General features: G+C 39.3%; 1 protein-coding gene across 4 annotated transcripts in view; it reads left to right on the top strand.

Moving 5' to 3' along the window:
- Nucleotides 1-23,377, top strand: part of MAST4 (microtubule associated serine/threonine kinase family member 4) — a 403,649-nt gene that overhangs the window by 308,216 nt on the left and 72,056 nt on the right. For all 4 annotated transcript variants that reach the window (XM_074995485.1, XM_074995487.1, XM_074995488.1 and 1 more), the window contains 5 exons: nt 9,295-9,364; nt 12,990-13,068; nt 16,594-16,751; nt 19,909-19,984; nt 20,731-20,940. In XM_074995485.1, coding sequence (XP_074851586.1) covers nt 9,295-9,364; nt 12,990-13,068; nt 16,594-16,751; nt 19,909-19,984; nt 20,731-20,940 — 593 coding nt within the window. The remainder of the gene's footprint in view (nt 1-9,294; nt 9,365-12,989; nt 13,069-16,593; nt 16,752-19,908; nt 19,985-20,730; nt 20,941-23,377) is intronic.

Here is a 23,377-nt window from a genome sequence, read left to right as displayed (position 1 = left end):
ATTCTGCCTCTCTCTGGTGAGGAATAATGCCTCTGTCAGCAGTTTCTGTCAACCAAAAAGGCCGTGTAAATGCTCCAGGGACTCCTATGTTGACAGACAGGGCTTTCTGGTTCACTGTTTGCTAACCTTCCAGTTGGCCATTCTGCTGAGAGAGCGGCTGAGCAGTCTGGCCTCTCTCTGGCGACAGAGTAGATTACTCTTTTGATCTGCTTTTGTGTGTGGATGTGATCTATTGACAGAAATTTTGCCGGAAGAGCTCTTCCTACAATAACGTCTGTTGACAGATTGCTGTAGTGTAGACCTAGCCTTTGATAAACTTGGATTACTAAGAGAGCTTCCTAAATTCCTTGATTCCCTCATTAAGGAGGGGAAAGATCTCAATGCCTTATCTGTGGATAACCAACATCCTGAAAGTTTTCAGTACCTTTTTTCCCCTCCAAAATGCAGTGCTCTTAAGTCTTTCAAAAGAGTGATTGACAAGGCACTAGGTTAGATGTCACACGTGGAATTTGAAGGGACACAAACAGGTCACCTTTTACTATTAAGGGCATTAAGGAGATGGATTAAAAGAACAGTTACCTTGGAATTTGGGTACAATTCTACGAAATGCCATGGCATTGACACAATCTATTGAGATGCGTCATAGTGAAATCTTGAGAAGGTTTTAGCTTTTCATTGATGCTTTTTACTTGGGATGAACATTGCATGTCTGCATGATGCTGAGAAAAGATTCATGAATGTCAGCAATAATGCAGAAAGCTGATTTCTGCTTTGTCGTTCTTTCTTTCCTTATAGTCTTATATCTAACCAGTAACACAGAGAGATTCCGGCCGTGTCTACACGTGCCCCAAACTTGGAAATGGCCACGCAAATGGCCATTTCGAAGTTTACTAATGAAGCGCTGAAATGCATATTCAGCGCTTCATTAGCACGTGGGCGGCCGCGGCACTTCGAAATTGACGCGGCTTGCCACCACGCGTCTCGTCCAGACGGGGCTCCTTTTCGAAAGGACACCGCCTACTTCGAAGTCCCCTTAGTCCTTTCGAAAAGGAGCCCCGTCTGGACGAGACGCGTGGTGGCAAGCCGCGTCAATTTCAAAGTGCCGCGGCCGCCCGCGTGCTAATGAAGCGCTGAATATGCATTTCAGCGCTTCATTAGTAAACTTCGAGATGGCCATTTGCGTGGCCATTTCCAAGTTTGGGGCACGTGTAGACATAGCCTCCTATAGCTTTTCATGTAAACTTTTTCTAACATTATGCAAGTAGCGTGTCACTAGTGCTGACTGGTGATACGAGATATTACCCTTTCATGGCACTGTCACTCAGTGCTTATATCAGGGTGTCACGGACACCAGTGAAAGCCCCCCTCGTGGCATTGCTGTAAAGGATACAATCACTGGATCCCTGGGTGTTTTAAACCTCCGGGGCTTGAACAGAGTCCAGCTACTGCTCTAGTCTTGGAGTCCCTAGACACACACTCAGGGTGCAGATCCCATTGCTGACACTTGGAGAAATGGAACCCACAATTGTTATCTGGTCCTGGGGTGCACAATGTGGGGGTGTAGTGCGATCGGCTCCCCACCCCCTGCAGCTTCCAGTGACTCCCTAGCCCTCAGATTGCTCCCATCCGGCCGCTGCATTGCCAAGGGACTGTCCTCTCCCTCCCCACCCCCGGGCCAATCAGCATGCACAGGGGCCCTGAGTCAAGCAACAGGGTAGCCAGCGAGTTGTCAGGGCAGGTGGTTTTCTGGAGATACCATCACTGGATTTAAAAGGTACACGCCTGGGGTCCTCCCCCCTGAGCCACCGTCCTCCTTCGAGGCACCCCTGAAGCTTCCTAGCACCCCCTTCCTGAGTGCCCTCCCAAATCCCTTCCTGTGGTCTGCCCACAGGTTGGGGGCGGGGGGGGGTGGCTAATTGCAGGGCCAAAAAGTGGGGTGCAGCCTAAAAAATTTGCTCATCCCTTATATAGTCCATGGTTCAGTGCTGCTTCCTTTCCCCTCCCAGAACTCAGTGTGAGCTTTGTGTTTACCAGTCTCAGGGGGCAAATGGTAATTATGAAGCATAAAACACACACACACCCACGCACCCCTGAGATGCTTGGCACAGAGGTTAACATGTTCTTGCTTTTAAATGTATAAAGCTCAAGACGGTAAAGATTAAAAAAAAATTATAAACATCCTACCTGCATCGCCCTGGCTTGCCCTTCATGGACCTTGGAGGACTATCAAGCTAGGACTACACTGACCTGTTCTGCTGGCAGCTTCACACTAATGAGCAGTCTCACAATTGCAAATGGATGCTCATTAGCATAATTCCAGGGCTAATTAGCATAGCCACATAAACTCCCCCTGTTGGCAGAGGCTGTTGCTGGCATTAAACAGACTGTGTAGATTTGCCTTTGCTGACTAAAATCCCCTCTGTCACCAGCTCCTCATGCCTGAACTGCAGGCTTAAGTGATATTTCAAAATACATTTTTGTGCATAGCCGTGTTTTGTTTTTTTTTTTTTTTTAAAAGTTATTTCAGAATAGCTTATTTCAAAGTAAGGCTGCTGTAGACATACCCTAAGTTTGCTATATTTGCAAAAAAGAGGGTTTAATATTTGTGCTGTAAAATGATTTACAAAATGACCAAGTTTGTGAATGAATGAAAAGAGCAATGAGTTAATTTTCAGTGACAGATGAAGATGCCAGAAGTCATAGATAACTCAGGGATTTGAAGCCACTGTTTTAAAAGACTGTCTATTGAAAGAAAGCAGTACTATTGATATTTGCATGCAGTAATGACAATTCCTCAACTGCAGCCAAAAGAAACTTGTTACTCAATTTGCTGTAGGAAGGAGTGAAGCCTGCTGTCCAATCAGTTTTCCAAAGATGCTTGTTAATACCTTAGGAAATAATGTATATGGCAGTGTATCCCTAAGCATGATACACAGCCCTCTACTGGGTCCTTGAAAAAAATAATACTGGTCCTGAGAACATATACCAATTATAGCTATGTACTAATATTGTGAATGAAAAGTAAACTCTGAAAATTTGTTCATTTTTCATTCTTTTTTATGTGCAATTATATTTTTGGGCCACAAAAAAAATACTGAAAAAAACCGGGTTCCAACTACATAAAGTTTGGGAAACACTGGTATACAGCATATAGGAGAAAATGTTTTAAATGGTAAAATGGCACTCTGATTCAACTGACCTTACATCAATATCTAAATCTATTTTACCACTGGTTGTCACCTACAGCCCCCAACTCAAACCACTGCAATGAATTATTAAAGACCTACAACCTATCCTTAATCAGGATGCCACACTCCAGAAGGCCCTAAGTGACAGGCCTGTTCTCTCCTAAAGACAACCCCCCAACCTTATGAGGATTCTCACCAACAGCCACAGTCTATACCACAGGAACACCACTCCTGGAACTTTTCCTTGCAACAAAGCCCACTGCCAGCTTTGTCCACGTCTCTTTTCTGGAGATACCATCACTGGACCTAACCAGCTTATTGACAGAATCGCAGGCACATGCTCATGTTCCTCAACTAACATTATATATGCCATCATGTGCCAACAATGCCCAGATGCTTTGTATATTGGACAGACTTCAGACTCTCTTAGACAAAGAATTAAGGGGCACAAATCAGACATAAAAACACTCCTGATCCACGAACCTGTTAGCCAGCATTTTAATGAAGTGGGCCATTCTGTTAATGACTTAAGAGTTTGAGTGTTATTAAAGAGGAATTTTCACAACACTCTTGAAAGAGAGACTGCTGAACTCTTTTATATTTAAATTCGACACATTAACACGTGGTTTGAACCGGGATGGGACTTTTCTGGGATGCTATGGGGCTAATTTGCATACTTGGCTTAATCTAATTCTTGACTCCCCCATGCCCCTTCTGCCCCTCAAATCTCTGATTTGCTCACCTTGATAATTTTTTTTCTGATTTGTCCACCTTGATTACTATTTTTAGTTCTCTGTGCCTTAAATATTGAGTCTGTTCTGGTATGGCCATGGTGTGAAGAAGTGGGTCTGTCCCACGAAAACTCACCTGATAAATTATTTTATTAGTCTTTAAAGTGCTTTTTGACTGCTTTTTTGTTTTGTTTTAAAATTGTAACCATTGCTTTATTAAAAGGAATTAAAGTTGTTCAAATTTTGCAAACTTTCTCCCAAGCCCTATTTACTTTCTTTTTATGAAACTGCTGCTGTTTCCAATGCTATTTGTACATTGAGTGGCATGATCCCTGAATTTCTTCTTAGTGGAGGATTCACCTGTCTCCTCATGTCAATAATCCTGAAATCTAATTCCGCTTTAGAGAAAATAACCATGTGCTTTGTAAATACAGAATTTTTGTTCCTGGATTCCTAACTCTTCTTTTATTTTTGTAGACCCCATATGTAAATGTGAATGTATAAAGGCATCAAGCAACCACCCCTAAATCTGTGAAGCAAATTCAATGTTATGTAGCCCGAGAGCAGGGAATATCCAAGAAGTGAGTTTGCTACTAACCATAAACATATTTAGCAAAATGTTTAGTATTTCCTTTGTCTGGTAAAAGACGCCTCCCCCTAGCAGCCAATCAGCTTGTTAGAGTTTGCACTGTCTTTGCTTCCTCTAACTGGGGACAGTCATAATCACTCTTCAGCCCTGCACAGATCTCAGTGGGAAGCACCTGGATAACTATCTGAAAATGATTCTGCTGCCCAGCTGTGTGTTTTGCTGACTAGCACAATTGGTTACGTTACAAAAGGCAGACCTGCAACCTTCTGTGGCTTCTTGGATTTTGTATGCTTTATGACAGGATTTCACAACCGAATAGCTGGGCTGTAAAGCTAATACAAAAGCATTTTAGACCTATTGTTATGTTATATTGCTGTGGTGCTGAAATGCTGAGAGTCATTTAAGAAGATCATCAAATGACGACAAGGCGTCAGAGTGGGGCTAATGTTCTGATCCACCCGAAGTTTATAAGAGCAATTATCATTAATCTTTGAGTCCCTCAGTGCTAATAAATAGTCATTGCATCAGAAACTCTTTATTTCGTAAGTAGACAGCTATTAAAAATGCATTAATAATCTATAGTGACTACAACATATGCCTTTCCAAGAGATTTGCAGTTCTTCTCTCTGTGGTGAAGACATGGGATTTCTTGAAGCTAATTACAAAACAATCAAACAATTTAATTAATCTGGATATTACTTTCTTAACCATAACTGCCTACAAAATGAGGCACCCTGAGTGTATTGTCATTAGGTAAAGTATTGTTTTGTTATGTTGATTACCTATTCACTCTGTTACTTTTCCCTGGGGATGATAGTGTTAATTACCCACCTAATGCCTGGCCACGAGGCAGGTTTACTTTGTCAAATCTGAAACATCAGCAGTAATCTCAGACGTATATAAAATATCCTAAGACTAAAACATAGAACAGCCAACAAATCCCTGGGAACAGCAGGATTTGAATAATAAGCAAGCACTGCACATATGGACAGAGAATTCACTGGCACTGGTTTTCATTTGAAAGTCTCTCAGGTATTTACTTGCAGATGGGTGGATGAACGTTGTGAGTGATGAAGGTCATGGATAGGACTCCGCTTCTAATCAGTCTTGCCTTTCTGGAATACCACATCTTTAAAACACAGCAGTAGAAGCAGTCACCCTAGACACTCAGTTGGGAAGTGGGGGCAGCTCTTCCCTATTTGCAGTGTTGTCTGAAAAAACTTTTTTTTTAAACTTAGATATCTAGATAACACCGCACTATTCATCTCGTATTCAGAAATTATTGATAGTGTGTTTATAGTAAATCTGAAGATTTGTTTTCCAGGGAAATGAGTTTACGAATGGATATAGTTGAGTTTGATCCCCCTCTTGAAAGAAGAGGATTTATTGAATTTTTCTTGTCTTACCTGTAATAAGTTGGTAGTTCTGTGCTATTCCAGGTGATGTAGGTAGAGGTTTGGCGTCATCTCAAAGCAATAGTAATATTTTTTAAAAATAAGCTGTGGTGGAGAAAAGGAACTGTTTTCCGGGGGCCGGGGGTAGAGGTGAGGGAGAGAAATAAGACTATGCTTTGAATATATGACTGATGGACAATTAAGTATGCTGCTGAGAGATATGATGTAAAGAAATATAAATATGTGATGTTTAAATAGTTATCAGTGGAAACAATAATCTAGAGTTATAAAAGATCTAATGTGCTGACATTTCAAACCCTTTGCTCTGAGGAGGTGTTTTATCATCTACAAGGTTTATTTTTCAAATTACCTATTTCTTTTTTTTGTAAAATATTAAGACAGATTCTTTCTTTTCTTCCATCGGAGCCCACTGTTTTCACAGACACAGCTCCCCCTCTCTTGGGTGAAATCTGGAATGTGTGGCAATGTTTTATCTACACAACATGTCTTTTTTTAAAGCTTATCTTTATTTAATAAGCTATCCTGGTAGCAAGAAGAATCCAGTTAGGAGCTGTTAAATTAAATGAACTGTTGCTCCCAGTAATTTTGTGTTTGCAGTTCATGCAGGACAAGAATAAATTGTGCTAGCCCCCAAACAAAGATCAAAATCTATGGCACGATGTCTGGTTTTAGATGTTTTTACCCTCGGGGAACAAAAATCCCTGCCACCTTGAAATTATCAAGGCCCCCAGAGGTATATGAAGAGTAATGAAGAAGCTGTAGTTCTGGGGGAGTGGAGAAAGTTGAAAACTTAATTCAGCTGTGATAGATAAGTGGACAAAAGGAGACAGGGATTCTGGACAGCTAAAGCGGAATTCTTGTCTCCTGGGGCCTAGGGGAGAACAGATGCAAAGATGTGATTTCAGTGCCACTGAAAATGTATCCTGATTCTGTTCTCAAAAAAAAAAAAAAAGTTTGAGTGTTTACCATATGCATGTCTTTATTATTATACTGTGTAGCCTAAAAATTAATGGCTTCTGTTGATGACCATGCTGTAAAGTATACAATGGTAAGTTAATTGAAAAAAATCAGTAGAAATCTAGCACACTGAAAGTCATTAAGACAGCTTCTCCATTGGATTAGGTTTTTCTTTTGAGCATGGACAGTAATTTATCCTCTTTAAATGTTTGCTTTGAGTATATACCATAAACTCTGTTGTAACTGGCATTCCATCATCCGGAATTCTGACATAATTGGTATTTTAACATTTAGACTCTAGCATAAAAGACACAATCAAAGAAGGTGTCTTGCTTTGTGCATGTGTTCAGCGCTGTGGTGAAAACCATGGGAACTAGCCTCCAGCCACTTGCTACAAATGCCCCCTCCCAGTGCTGGACTGAATCATGGAAGCTGGTGGTTTGGTTTGTGCATGTGGCAATCACAGCTTATTTTCCTCCAGCAGCTGGGCGGGCTCCCTCCGTGTCCCAGCTGATACGTGAGCCTGGGTCAGCCGCTCACCAGCTGCTGTTCAGAGGTAAATGAGTGTACAGTGCCTGCTGCAGCCCCTCTTGGAGGTGGCTGGCAGCGCCCGAGCGCGTGGGCATGGGCTCTGCTTCTCTCTTGCTTGCCTGCCTTCTGCCAAGACAGCCCCAGAGCCAGGCAGTGCACTGGTCTCCACATCCAGACCCAGCCACTGCCCGTGCCCGGCTGCCTCTCTATTATACAGAATATTTGAATATCTGACAGCCTTCCAGTCCCAGGGATGCTGGATATGAAAGAGTTTGCTGTACATAGGAGTAAGGAGAGCAAGACTTCTAAGTAAAGTTGCAGATTTCATTGTGTCCACCAGTAAACAGCACAGTAGCTGCTTTTCTACTTGTTCTTTAAATGTGTGGGATCAGGACCTATTATTGAAGTTAGAAGGTGTTTATCATATATAGATATAGATATGTATGTATGTCTGTCTGTTCAAGAACTTCTCCTAAAAACGATGAGGGCTAGGATTGCCAAATTCGGTATACAGCTTGCCAGGTAAAGGCTTGGTTGTGCATGGAAAATGGATGTTCTGGAATGGGACTGCTTTTCTTAAAAACGTGCAGAAAAGACTCACTAGACGGCTGGAAAGGGCTGCCTGGAGGTGCAGCCTGCTTGGCTGGGACTGCTACAAACCTGAGCCTCACCCCACCCCGTTCCCTGTAGGGAGGATGAGAGGGGCTGACATCTTGTCTCTCCCCGCCCCCCCCCCCACTGATTCATATGGGAACATTGTTGGATGTTGTCCTTTGTCTGGGAGTGAGGGGAAGCGCACATTTTGCTGCATTCTTCTCTGGCTGGGGAGCACAGAGGGCAGATGAACCTAGACCTGCCTGGGGGGTGGGAGTGGGGACATGCAGCCATGGAGAGGTGCTTCTTACCTGGCTTCAAGCTGCTGTGGTGAGAGAGGGCTGAGGTAATCCTTTCTGTCATGTCCAGCCTGCCTGCTGAACCCTTCAGCCCACCCCAGACCAGTGATTTAATAGTCATGTACATTTTCATTTTATTTTCAAAAAACGATAATAATTGAGCTAAGGGGCTGAGCCACATCAGGTAAATCTGAGGGGGGAGGGTCAATGCTACTTCAAAAATTATTATTAGTAGTATTATTTTTGCAAGTGTCACCTTTACATTTCCCCGTTAGACAATCCACATGGTCTAATTACACATGCTGAGTTGGCAAGGCACGCTGGAGCACAGGTGAACTTCCTCTTAACAGCTGCCATCAAGCTTTCTCTTTGATCAGCAGCAGGTTGCATGGTTTAATAGGAGAAAGTAACAAGCCCCCAAAGGAGATGTCCTGTTCACAATGTGCAATCACTTCAGCACATCACTTAAGGACTTCAACTCTCCAAGCAGGCCTTCGGTCTAACAAGACCAAGGAAACATTTTCCATCCCATTTGTTTTGTGTAGCTATTGGCTTTTAGAGAGCTACAAGAATTCACAGTACAGTTGGCAATAAAAAAATAGAGAAAATTTGAAGTATTAACCCTTATTCCAGCCATTATGTTGGTTTCTCTGATATTTTTAAGTGTTGATAATGACTTTTAAGAGAACCTGTTTCCAATCTTTGAGTTGTTTCTTTCAAACTAAAATACTCTTCCTGTGAAGTTACATTTTTTGATTTGTGCCTTTGAAAATGGAGTGAACTGGCTTTCTCTGAAGTTAAATTTGATCTTTATTACTAGTTTCTTTAATTGAAATGTAACTTTAAATAAGATGCTGGTTTATGAGTCAAGTTCTTTGAAAAACCTTAGACTTATTTTTATAGTGAGGATTGGTTCTAGTCTATCTGGAAATGCAAGATATTTGCTTTGGTTTTGATTCCTTTTTCTCTTTTATTTTTGCCATGTGACAGGAAGCAGTCCTCAAGACAGCCCTAGAAATTTCTCTCCCAGTGCCTCAGCCCATTTTTCTTTTGCACGAAGGTAAGAGTTTGTTTCCTAGGGATACAGCACATTTTGGCTATGGGAGGCATTCCTGTACACAGAACAGGCTAATCACATACATGGAAATCTCAGTAATTTTGAAGTAGTTGACTTTTAGTCTTTAAACAGCAAAAAGCACAATGAGTGATTGATACAATACAAATGTGCCTTTTAAAAGTAATTATCATTAATACGTATCTTCAGTCAAATTATTATGGTTAAGTGTTCAGTTCTGGTAGGACTCATACAGTTGGTCAGATTTGTGTCTTGTAAAAACTGTGACGTTCAGTAGTACATGGCTAGTGTAGGCAAGCCTCAGTCACAAACCTAAGCAGTTTGCTCATCTGTATAACTGAGAACTACAGTTTTGAAGTATATATTGTTTATAAATTAACCATAAACTGAGTAAACAACTTGTCATAGGATACTGTCTATTGATGCCAGCCAACATGGTTCCATATGACTGGCACTTAAAATCTCCTCCACTTACTTCAGATGATATGTTCAGTAACACTAAGTATGGCAGGGTAGGAAGAGTTTATACTGTTGATCCAAGCGTGTTCACAAAATAAATGCCATCAAATGGCTGTTTTTTAAGTGCTGTGTTAAGTATCCCAGCTGTTACTGTGTAACTGCTTCATTCATCAGAGAGAAAACATTCATTGTGCAACTTTTATTTCAGGACTTTCAGATACACACGTTGCCAGACGGATAAATCCTATACCCAGTGCATTAAAATAGCTTTGGCTCTTCAGAAAACTGTTCAAGCCAGGGAAGGGAGCTTCACTGCATTTCATTTTGTGTTTCAGCTCTCAGTTCTGGCATCTGCAATGATGTTTCATACAAATCTATGTTTTGAGACTTTTACAGAGAGGAATATAAGTAGCATCTGATGTAGTTCATATTTAATCTGACTATGATTTTAAAACTACCAGACTCAATATTTTGCATTGTAAAATAACACACAAATAAAAGTATCTTTCTGAGAAGGAGGAGATATTTATAATAAATTTGTAAACCCCCTAAAACAGCTCATGAGAGTAATCAATCATTACAGTCCAGCTGCTAAGTTAGTGTATGGCACCTTTCAAAAAAGTATCTTAAATCCTGTAGTTCAATGTTTTATCATGCAATTACACTGAAATACAAGGAAAAGTCTGTTTTTGTTTTCTATTGGGAACACAGTCATTTTACAGGAAGAGTTTTACTCCTGTATCTCTTTTCTGTTAGGATGTATAATGTACTACTTCAGCAGTAATGGCAGCCCATATAACAAATACCATATAGCAAATTCTGGATTCAGTCCTTTCTGTCTTACATGCCCTTCTCTTTTCAGTCTGATCTCTGATTTAACACAAATTTAAGTGGGGTGGGGGGAGAGATGAATTGGGAGTGCAGGGGAAGTAATTTCCAGGACATGCTGCAGACCAGAAAAAGGCTATAGCTTCAGAACTTCAAGAGTAGCATACGTAATCTGTGTAGCAAGTTTGCTCAGTAGCATTGTACACCTGAAATGTCAGCCTAAAAAGTTCTAACCTATGCAGTGTTTGTATGTCCTTTTTCTAAGGGAAGGCACTGTGTAGCTCAAAGTTATATTCCTGTACCATGTTAGTTATAAATATGAATTGGTCTGGGTTTTGGTGAAAGAAACATGCTCACCCCAAGTAATCTCCTGAAACTATTTATTTCTGCCTCACTGCAGCATAGTATGGATGCCTAATATATAGGACATGCCCTTGGTTTTTCTTTCTGTACTAAACAAATGTAATTTATATATCTGAACTAAAAGAAACAAACAAACCACTTTTTGGCATTGTTCATTCATTGGAAGGATGCTCATTAATACTTGAGAGAAATGTACGGAGGTAGAGAGAGATTCAAAAATTTTCCGGTGTGTTCAGTGTTCCTTCATTATGAATAAATGGACTGAACAAATCTCCACACATCATACTCTTTGTTCTGACAGGTGTTTTCTTTAGTGTGACGCAACAGTGATTCTACAGTGCTATTCAATTGATCTGCAATTTAATCCTGGTAGAAATCATACAATAGATGAGATTAGGATTATGTAAAGAGGGAAACATTTCAGTGGTAAATGGATAGCATAGCCAAGTGTCATTCACTCCTGTGGAACTAATCCAGGTCTACAACATTTACTTTTTTAGATGAGGCATCATGGTCCAAGGACAAGTTAGCATGGGAGGCAGACAGCCAGGGATTCCTAAATTTGGGTCCTGGTTTTATTGAAAAGAACAAGAAGTCCTGTGGCACCTTATAGACCAACAGATATTTTGGAGCATAAGCTTTTGTGGGGAAAGACCCACTTCATCAGATGCATGAGTGACTCTAAAATATACTTATGTTCCAAAATATCTGTTAGTCTGTACAGTGCCACGGGACTGCTTGTTGTTTTTGAAGATAGACTAACTCGGCCACCCCTCTGATACTTGTCGCCATGCATGGTTTTATTGACATGCTCGGTGACTCTACCACAGACTTGTGGGACCCTGAGTAATCCTCTGTATTGCAGTTTTGTGGGGCTATGTCATGAGCTCCTTAATCACATTTTACGAAATCAACATCCATTCTGAGTACTTGAGTTGGTCTTTGGGTAAACATTGATTAAGTAGGAAGCCACAGCTTGGAAGTTGGTCCAGAAGGAATAATGACTTGGTTCTTAGACTTTCTTGGAAGGTGGGGAGATTGCATCTGAATGTTTAGATTTCGAGATATGAAACCCTACTTTTATGAAATAGTTTCCTACAGAAAAGCAAAAATTGAATGAGTCTCTTTGTACTTGATCTCAAATTCAGTGTTTTTTAAATATTTTTTCCAAAATACCTGATTTTTATTATTAAAAACAAGTCCTCTTTTGTTCTGTTTATACATTTGTGATTTTGTTTCTGTTTTAACATACTTGACACAATTGCACTCCAGTCATGGGCACCGAAATGACAGGTAAATGTAGTCAAAACCCGTAACAGTAGATCTGTGATGTCTGTTTGAATGTGTAAGTTCCGTGTTATCTGTGGGTGAGCCACATGAATCAGCAGGGTCAGGACTCATACTAGCTTATAAATGTTTCCTCCTGCAAAAATGTAATGTTAGCTAAAATGTGAGTTTTTCAGACCTCTTAAGAGGTTAAGTTCTAGTCTTTGTTCTTTCCACTTAATTATAGTAACCTGCTGGTAATTTGTATTGATTGCATTTTTATTGTGGAAATAACCATTCCTATTATATTTTGATGTAAGTTGTTTTTGTTGCTTACACTGCATTTCGAAGCCTCATGATTTCTGTATCGGTCACGTGTTTATTTCGTTCTCATTAATTTGTATGTGCTGAATCTGACAGCTATAATTATTCCCTGTATTCCTTTTGTCGGAGTATATTAGTGAGAGATTAGTATTATGGATCATCTCATTCACTTTTGAGTTATTTCGTCTGCTTGATTCCATTAGAAAAATCAACCCTATATAATATTTGTTTATCATGACCCTTTGAGAAAGGTGAATAACCTCATTGCATCATCCTTCTGGAATGCAGTGCTCTAGAATAATCATTTCCCAGGTATTCCTGTGTCGTTATTCTGCAGTGTTTTCTTGAACTAACATCAGTTTCACAACAGGACTGATGGACGCCGCTGGTCCTTGGCTTCTCTCCCCTCCTCTGGCTATGGTACAAATACACCCAGCTCAACAGTTTCAGTGAGTCCCAGCTTTATTTTACACGTAGATTTCAACTACATACACTGTTTTCTAAAAGAGGCCTCTCTATGAGAAATACAATCTAGCATATGTCTTTCGTCACGTTGGGTAAGCTATCCATCAAATGACATGCTGACAAGCAGGATATGCACATTTTCAGTACTGGCATTTGATTCGTGATCCAAAACTATATGATCGCCCCATAGTGGAAGAATGTATGTGGTTGTTTTATTTACTGAGACCACCCATATTTATTATGCCGTATGGCTGTTTAAATGCCCCTTTCCATCATGCTACCTTTGTGTATGATACGTAGAACAGTTGGCAGTATACCTTTTGTATTGGTTATGCTATCCTCCTGTCTTTAAACTTCTGACAAGTGTAGACTGTGTTTTTGTTTTTGTTTTGTGTTTGGGTTATTCTTGCCATTCCTTCTCAATATACCTTATATTGGAATGTGCATGAAAGTAAAATGGCATAGATAGTTGATTTTTCACTACTGAGCAGATACACAGTGAGGGAAGCATGACTTAAGGGGGTCTGTACATTTTCACATCACAAGTTTTTTCTCTGTGCTGTAGAGTGCATTCTGGTGCATCATAGAAATCTGTAGGCTGCAGCTGATCAGTTGTATTGGCTAGCCCCATATTACCAGTTCATGACGGGTCTCAAAAGGTAATTGTGAATGCAGAGTTGTCAATGAGTGGCTGTTTCTAGTGGTGTCCAGTAGGAATAGAATTCTGGCACTGTGCTTTTTGTCATCTTATGAGAGACCTAGAAGAAAACCTTAAACCATCACTGATAAATTTTCAGATGACACAAAAAACTAGGGGAGTGGTAAATAATGAAGACGACAGGTAACTGTGTGTTGATGGTTTAACTGGGGCACAAGAGCAATATGCGCTTTCCTATTAAATGTAAATGTATACATCCAGCAACAAACAGCACATGATAGACCTACAGGCTGAAGGAAGTAGTGACTACAAAAAGACTTGACAGTTCCAAGAGATAATCAACTGACCATGAGTTCCTAGCGCAAGGTTGTGGCCAAAAGCACTAAAGCAAACCTGTGATTCTTAAACAAGGAAACCACAAATAGGAGTGTAGAGTTTTTGACTTTTGTGTGACACTGGAGCAATTGCTGTTGGAATACTGAGTTCCATTTTTATGCCCATTATTCACAAAGGATGTTGGGAATTGGAGAGGGTTCCAAGAAGAACCAGGAGAATAATTAAAGATTAGAGGATATAACTTGAAGTGAGAGGCTCAAGTTGCTCACTCTGTTTAGCTTAAGAAGGAGATTAAGGTGACCTGGTTACGGTCTAATGTGTAATAATGGGGTCTTTAGTGGAGAAAGGTGCAGTGCAATCCAATGGCTGGAAGTTTAAGCAAGAGAAATTTGGATTGGGAATAAAGCATACGTTTTTAATAATGAGGGCAAGTAACTGCTGGAAAAATTTTCCAATGGTTGTGGTGGAGTCTCTGTCACTGGCAACTTTAAAGTCAAGATCAAATGTTTGTATGAAGGCTATACTCTAGGTATTATGTCAGGAAGGGTGCATGGGACTGCTCAGTGGTTTGAGCATGGCCTGCTAAACCCAGGGTTGTAAATTCAATCCTTGAGGCCATTTAGGGATTGGGGCAAATATATGTCAGCGATGGTGCTTTGTCCTCACGAGTGGGCAGGGACTGGACTGGATGACCTCCTGAGGTCCCTTCCAGTTCTCGGAGGTGTATGTGTGTGTAAATATGGCATGCAATATCTCAGATAGTTTTAAAGTTACTCAACTTGGAGAGAGCCTGTAACTTTCTGTTTATGAAGAGTTTTGCTTTGAGCATTTGGATTACAAGGGATTTAATTCAAACCTTCCTGGAAATTTCCTTTGACAAATTTCAGTTAATGGTCTTCACCAGAACATGCAAACCTTTGTTTGGTGTACAGGGGAGACAGGTAGTAGCTTTGACCCAACTCTTGTTTTGTCTGGATTCCTGGCCTCCATTCCTGGATCTTCTGAATTTGCAGGCTGTTCTTTCCTAATGATGCAGCCCTTGAACTCTTGTGAGAGGCCTGTATGCCAAGGAGACTGGAAAACAGAGAGTAAGGAATGATCTCAGGTTTTCAGGCTCTGAGGAGACTCTAAAGAAGGATCTCAGCTGACAGAGTAGAGGCTGCATATTCTAGTAGTGTTCATGGAGTTTGCCATGCAGTGGACTTCTTTTTCTCTCCCCTTATATGGGTAAGACATAATTCCATCTTAATGGAGCACAATTGAAATTCAGTGAAACATTTTGCACAGTTCTGGATGCAATACTGTGTAGAATGTGTGTATGTAGCATTGTTGTCATCTGTGTTTGTACTTGTTTGCAACTTAAGTATTGATAGAAAGTATGAAAAACTTCATATCCTGAGTTTTGACTCCTGTATTTATAAACTAAGAAGGTGGTTTGGTGATGTGTCTTTGTTTATAATCAGTGGAATTGATTATTATATGAATTCTTACACTTCAGTTTAGAAATACAGGTTTTGTCAAAAATGGTATAAGAATACTTAGAATCAACTGAAGAAGTGGGCCTTGCCCACAAAAATTGATATATTTTTTAGTCTCTAAGGTCCCACAGACTGCTTGGGTATGCCTACACAGCTGTTGTTTCAAAATAACTATCCTAACATCTATGCAATTCAACCGCTGTTTTGAAATAGCAGCTGACTTATTTCAACATTGGTAAACCTAGTTCTGCATAGCTCAGAATAGTTGAACCTAGTTCAAAATAGCTATTCGAAATACCCCTTTTAAACGGGGAATAGAGCCTATTTCTAAGCAAGCCCTAATGCATCCAAAGACTCTATTTCAAAATAGTTCTGTGTGTGTAGATGCTGTATTTCAAAGTAGCTAAGTGCTATTTTGAAATCCATTTTATGTGTTGCAGAAAATATTCTTCCAAAATAGCGTATTTCAAAATAAGGCAGCTATGTAGACATACCCCTTGTTATTTGTAGAATCAAAATAGTGTTTTTTTTAAACAAGTGATGGGCAACATAAATGTAGGGTATACAAGCACATTTGTTACTGCAGCACATAAAAGTAGAGCTTTTCTTTTGTGGCAGTAAATCACAGATTATCACTACCCTTAATATGTATCTCATATTACTGGAAATAATGAATATTTAGCAGACTCCATTTTAAATGCTTCTTCTTTTGATGGATGTTTTTTCCAACACTCTTAAGTGTAGGGAAATGGTCTCAAGGCAGGGGAATCTTTCAAACTAGAAGAAACTTTAAGTGGAGCCACTGTGTCTGTGGCTGCATCTTCAATTTTAATCTTACCTGTTTTATTGTATTTCTTGTATATATAGTTCATGAAGTCAGATACTTTCTCCAAAATGCTACAATAATTGCTAGGTGCATATTGGAAGAAATAGTTATGGTTCTTAATTTAAGTGGTCCTCACTATATGCAATGAATGGAATCTTGGAATTGTTGATTGGCTGTGGTGATAACTAACTTTCTGCCATGCTCATTGCAGTCATCCTGTTCCTCCCAAGAGAAATTACACCAGTTACCATACCAACCAACACCTGATGAACTACATTTTTTGTCTAAGCATTTCTGTGCAACTGAAAGCATTGCCAGTGATAACAGATGCAGGACCACATCAATGCGCCCTCGATCAAGAAGTCTCAGGTGAGTTTAGCTGTCTGAAATTAGTGGATCCATACACTCTTGGAGCATTGTAGTTTTCTAAATTTGGGACACTAACCAACTTGTGATATTTTAATAATTCCTGAAAGGCAATATAAGTTAATGCTGATTGTGTCTTAGCCAGAACAAAATTCCATTAAATAAATTGTTACTTTAGGTCATCATTGGTTAATTCTCTCGTTGTTGTAATTTATGCTTTGAGAGCTAAACTAGTAGCTTCTGGCCCCTTATCCAATAATGAGCTAATTATGACAAAATTAGCAATGGCTTTTATACTACTATTGCACACAAGTGTTAATAGCATTTAAGCATGTACTTGCAAGATGAATTGAAAATACTATTTATATTCTAGGAGTCCTCTGTATAAAAGAAGAACAAAGTGTCAATGTTAAGAAAGAAACTTTATTAGTAGGTCTGTTGTTACCAAAGTACTATATACCAGTTGGAGAAGGCAAAAAAAAGTCTGATCTTTCTAGCGATTAAAAAAAAAATTAGTCACTTCACTTCAGAATTAAAGTCAATGTTGCAGGTTGTAAAACTGTCAGATTTAATAATTTCTCTGCATCATATTTTTTCCACGATTATTCATTATTTAGAAATCTGTGTAGGCTGCCATTACTAAATTAAGTTGCAACCTACATAGTCTGTAGCTGTGGAATAAATAGAACAGCAGAGAACAATTGCTGAGAAATTAGATGAAATTATTTTTGTTCTTTAAAAGGTTAGAAATGGAAAATATTCTTCACCTACTAATAGTTTTCTCTCTACTGCTTTATTTTCTAGTTGAGAAAAATTTAAAAACTCCTAGTTTAGTTTCTGAAACATCAGTCACAGCAAACAGTAGTAGTCAAAATCCTTTCAGAGACATTACTGTGCTACTTGAGAGGTGTAGTGCAATTAAGTATTTAATATGTTTGTTTGTTTATTTGTGCAAATAGGTTAGTTGCTTGGGTTGTCCATGACAGTTGAAGTTCCTAATAACTTGATACAGTAAAATGAATTTCAGTCCCAATTTTTTGTCTATTTGTATATACCAAAAGATGTTTACATTATGCTATAAAATCAATAAATACCATGTGTAACACAGTTTTTAAAACCTCTTTGTGTTGGAGAACTCCTTCCTCTTTCTTTTTCTGTACATGTTTATATGAGACGTCAAGTGACTATATAGCCAGGTCACATCCCAGCAGGGTTGATAACTGATGTGGGGGTAGTGCGAAAGGAATTCTCCCAGATTGCATGCAGTACTAAGTGCTGGTCACTGCGGGCTATTCTGTAAAGTTCCTTCATCTTTAGGGTTATAATGTTACTAAGCATAGGTAGGGTAGTGCAAGTGTATGGCATTATACATATGTATTGGCTAGACATTTATTTGCATTTCACATTGGAAATAGTTGAGTTTATTTTGGTTTTTTCTGTTTTTTTTAAATTCCTTTGGCGTCTCAGTTCTTCTTTTTACAGTTAAGGAATCTGTGTCAGACTGCTGAATTGCTGTCCTATTCCTTCCCTAAGTAGCCACTTAATGGACTGAGATGGCCACAAACACCCATTCATTGGCCAGCTCATTCAGTTGGGGCCTATTTGCCTAACGAGTAGCTTACATAGGGGTTTAATAATAAACAATTAAAGAGATTAATTTGTCATTATTCCAATCAATGTGTAGTCATGGAAAATAGATCCTATCAAAGTACATTGATTATTTTTAAAGTTAGATTACATGTTTGGTTGATAAAGGTAATAGTGTTAATGTAGTTACTTAGACTTCTGTAAGGTATTTGACTTGGTACTCTACAGCATTTTGATTAAACACCTAAAACAATATAAAATTAACATGGTACATGTTAAAGAGATGAAGATTTGTCTTAATGGACGGGTCTCAAAAGGGAGTTGTCACTGCGTGCTGTGTTTCTAGTGGTGTCCAGTAGGAATAGAATTCTGGCACTGTGCTTTTTGACATCTTATCAGAGACCTAGAAGAAAACCTTAAATGGTCACTGATAAATTTTCAGATGACACAAAAAACTAGGGGAGTGGCAAATAACGAAGAAGACAGGTAACTGTGTATTGATGGTTTAACTGGGGCACAGGAGAACAATACGTCCTTTCCTACTAAATGTAAATGTATATATCCAGCAACAAACAGCACATGATAGACCTACAGGCTGAAGGAAGTAGTGACTACAAAAAGACTTGACAGTTCCAAGAGATAATCAGCTGACCATGAATTCCTAGCGCAAGGTTGTGGCCAAAAGCACGAAACCAAACCTGTGATGCATAAACAAGGAAATCACAAATAGGAGTATAGAGTTTTTGACTTTTGTGTGACACTGGAGCAATTGCTGTTGGAATACTGAGTTCCATTTTTATGCTCATTATTCACAAAGGACGTTGGGAAATTGGAGAGGGTTCCAAGAAGAACCAGGAGAATAATTAAAGATTAGAAGATATAACTTGTAGTGAGAAACTCAAGTTGCTCACTCTGTTTAGCTTAAGAAAGAGATTAAGGTGACCTGGTTACAGTCTAATGTGTAATAATGGGGTCTTTAGTGGAGAAAGGTGCAGTGCAATCCAATGGCTGGAAACTTAAGCAAGAGAAATTTGGATTGGGAATAAAGCATACAATTTTAATAATGAGGGCAAGTAACTGCTGGAAGAATTTTCCAATGGTTGTGGTGGAGTCTCTGTCACTGACAACGTTAAAGTCAAGATCAAATGTTTGTATGAAGGCTATACTCTAGGTATTATGTCAGGAAAGTTCTGCGGCCTGCATCATATTAAGAGGTCAGGCTGGATTGTCATAATGGCTATTTTTTGAATTTGAACTCTAAGAATAAGTAGCTTTTTTGCATTGGTTATTCAAAGTTAAAAATCTACACCCATGGCCTGGCTGAGGCGGGGGGGGGAAAACATAATATACAGTCTGCACTGTATAGTTATAAATGAAAAGTTGTGGTGTTGGCGATATGAGGCCTAACACTTTTTCAAGGCAACTTAAGCTCTGCCGGAATGTTGGTTGGCAAATATACCTGTCTGATGAAGGATAGTGTGTCTTTTGATGCAAGAAAATTGTATAGGAATATAAAAACTTCTTTCAGTCCATGCTGAGACAAGTTTAAAGGGATGATTTGCTTTACTTACAGTCCTGGACGTTCGCCTGCCTGCTGTGACCATGAAATAATTATGATGAACCATGTCTACAAAGAAAGGTTCCCAAAGGTAATGGATTATATGTAAGATACCCAGTATCTAAACTAATAAGCAGTGTAGGTTTTAAATAAGTGATGTTTTTATTACAGGCGCTAATGATCTAAGCCAGTAATGGCTTTCATAAAGCATCATCAAACCCTTATTAGAAAGATACAATCACAGTTTTTAAAAAAAAAAAAAAAAAAAAAAAACCCTGCTGAGAACTGGACCTACATTTTATGAAGCCGCTGAACTGATTTCAAACGAATCATGCTGGTAGTGTATACAAATGATTGTATGGAAAGGCATCAGACAATAGTATGTAGTTGTACAATTGCTGTAACTAGGTATTCTATTAGTAGGAACTTTCCAATCAAAAATAAAATGTGTCCTTCACTCAGATGCCTGTGCAGCATCCAGAAAAGTATGTTTCAATCCCTTTCTGATATTTCATTTCCCAAATGTTCATTGTGTGTGGGGTGTTTTTTGGGTTTTTTTTTAATTGTGAAAATCAGCATGACTGGCCATTCCAATTGAAGAGGTACAGAGTAAAATAACAGGGTAAGTGCTGTTCAGCTTTGGCAAAATACTGTGGGGGAAATCTTTGTGTGTTCACCCACACTCCAACTGGCTTTGACCAATTTTTACTGGTGGTTCACTTTTCTTATTACCCTGTTTTACACAGAATTCAGAAACGTATTTAATCGGGAAAAATGTTTTTTTCAGTAGTAATAAGGTTTCAGAAAATACTGATTTAAATCTTTGTTTTATTCTAGGCCACAGCTCAGATGGAAGAACGGCTTCAGGAGATTATCACCAACCATTCTCCTGATAACGTTCTTCCCTTGGCAGATGGAGTGCTGAGTTTTACCCACCATCAGATCATTGAGCTGGCTCGAGATTGCTTGGATAAATCCCACGAGGGCCTCATTACGTCACGATACTTCTTTGAATTACAGCACAAATTAGACAAATTGCTGCAGGAGGTATGAGCCATGCACTATGCAAAGATAATTGTCTTTTGTTAAAAATTGTTCAAATATGTTTGTTTAACATTATTTGCTGTGAAGTGATTATGACAGCTCAGCTCATACAGATGATGAAGCCTTGTAAATTCATAGTGGGCTTATTCAATGAAATGACCTATACAAGAGCTTCTTGGTGGTTGGTTATGTCCGACAATGTCTCTTGAGCTTGCACAGGCCCATCGGTTGTGGACTCGCGTGTGGCTGAGGAGTCCAAGCCTTGAACGACAGGACGTTCACAGTAGGGGCAAGGGAATTGTCCTGGGTCTGTCAGTGTGACTGCTGCTGTTGCTTTCCTCCTCTCACAAGCAGCAATCAGGCGTATGCATTGCTGCTCTTTGAAGTTGTCATATGCTTGTTGTACAAGAGCACGCCAGCCTGTTCGGTCTTCTGTGTGCTGCTTTAGCTGTTTTGGCTTTAATCCAGGTGAGCAATGTTGGCCTTCATGCAGTCTTTGTGCCTCTCGTGAGGCCTACCTTTTGCCTTCAGAGAGTTCACTGTAGAGGAGTTGCTTAGGAACTCCACTTCTCCATTGTTGTTATGTACCCTGTCCAGCAAAGCTGGGCTTTCATAATCACAGCTTCAATGCTTGTGGTTCCTGCTCTGTCAAGGAGTTCCAGGTTCGTGACCCTATCCTGCCGTCGAATGTGCAGTATTGACCTCAGGATGCGTATATGGAAGTGCTCCAGCAGTTTCCAATGTTTTCTGTACAAGGTCCAAGTTTCACATCCATACAGGAGACTGGTCAGGAGTACAGCCTTGTACACTTACAGTTCAGTGGACTGTTGGATATCGTGCTGATTCAATACTTGTGCTCTCAGACATCCTAGTGCGTGGTTGGCCTTGCAGATCCTGGCATTGATTTCTTTGTCAAGGGAGCCATCATTGGCTATCACGCCGCCAAGGTACTTGACATGACTTGTACAAGAGCAAAAGGTCTTTATAATACATGACTCAGGGATAAATGAATTATAAGGATATTGAGACTCAGAAACATTTTGTAATACACTGAAAGTTATAAATTGCCTTTGCTGATGTGTATATGCACTCCAAATGGAGGCAACCTTCTACTTCCATTTTTTGTGGAGAAATATTCCTTTCAGATTATATTATCTACTAATACCTAGCTGGGACTGAAACAGCAAACAGTGACCCTTACCCTTCATTAGCAGCAGGTTATTCATTTAGAAATGTGTAATGTTTCCTAACATCTATATGATCAGCTGTTAGTAATTAAAAAAATTAACTTCAGCATAAAAATGTTAATAAGAATCTTCTTCAAATAGTCAGTTGTTGAGAGAAATCAGAAGCCAAGTTAACAAATGAGACTTGTGCTGTGACATGAAGCCTATTGAATATATAAATGTACCTTTTTTAAAACAAAGGACCATGTAGCCTCCTTGATCCCTTATCTGGCAGTTGTGCATATGGCCTAATTGGACTGTGTTCCCTAGAATTAATCTGGTAAACAAATAGATTCAAAACAATGAAATATTCCAAAAGAGATTTTGTTAAGATTGTAATATTTTGTTTTGCTTGCATTTTTAATACTCAAAGTACAAATTGGTATGTTAATAGTTTGCCACTTTCCAGACAGTGCTGGTTTGGGGAGGCAGGAAAGCTGGTTAGATTATATCAAGAACACTTTTTATCCTACTTTCTGTTGTTAACAAATTTTCTTTTGGGCTTCTTCCTTCTAACCACTCCCCTGCACCCTCCCCCAAAACAAAAACGAAAAAAACCCAACACTGGAAAAAATGGACAACAGAGCACCTCTTCTGTATTATTATTACCCTGTTATCATTAAAGGCAAATGGAGAAAATTCACAAAGAGTTAATTAGATAAAAAAATGATGTGCATTTAAACGTTATTGTATGTTTTTATGATGCTGAAGTGCAGGTAATTTGCTAAGTAATTGGATATAGATACCTACTTGACTTTGTGCTACAGTATGATAATATGGGTACAGTATGAAGAAATAATGGCTCAAAAGCTAAGGTTTACTTGATTGCATATATTGGCAGCATTAATATTACCTACCTTGGCAATGATAAAAATTGGCACTGTTTAATAGCTGTCTGCTCTTTTCTAAGCTGCACAGTTTATAATATAATGTCAGTGTTACTTCATTTATAAACGTTTCAAATTATTTCTTTTCAAAGTATTACAACTATTATCTGAGCAAATTTAACAATATCAAATGCTAAAACCGTTAAATAATTGTGGAGAAATTGCCTGATGTAGAATCAAGCTGTGGGAACACACTTAGGCTCTGTCTACACTAGCCCAAAACTTCAAAATGGCCATTCCTAACAGCAGATAGGAATACAGGGATTTCGAAGTTGCTGGGGTCCTTTAGAAAAGGAGCCCTGTCTGGATGAGCTGTGCGGCAGCGAG

This window comes from Carettochelys insculpta, chromosome 5 (assembly GCF_033958435.1).
Source record: "Carettochelys insculpta isolate YL-2023 chromosome 5, ASM3395843v1, whole genome shotgun sequence".
Taxonomy (NCBI): Eukaryota; Metazoa; Chordata; order Testudines; family Carettochelyidae; genus Carettochelys; species Carettochelys insculpta.
The sequence above is the reverse complement of the archived record's forward strand: the minus strand, read 5'-3'. Positions and strand labels throughout refer to the sequence as shown.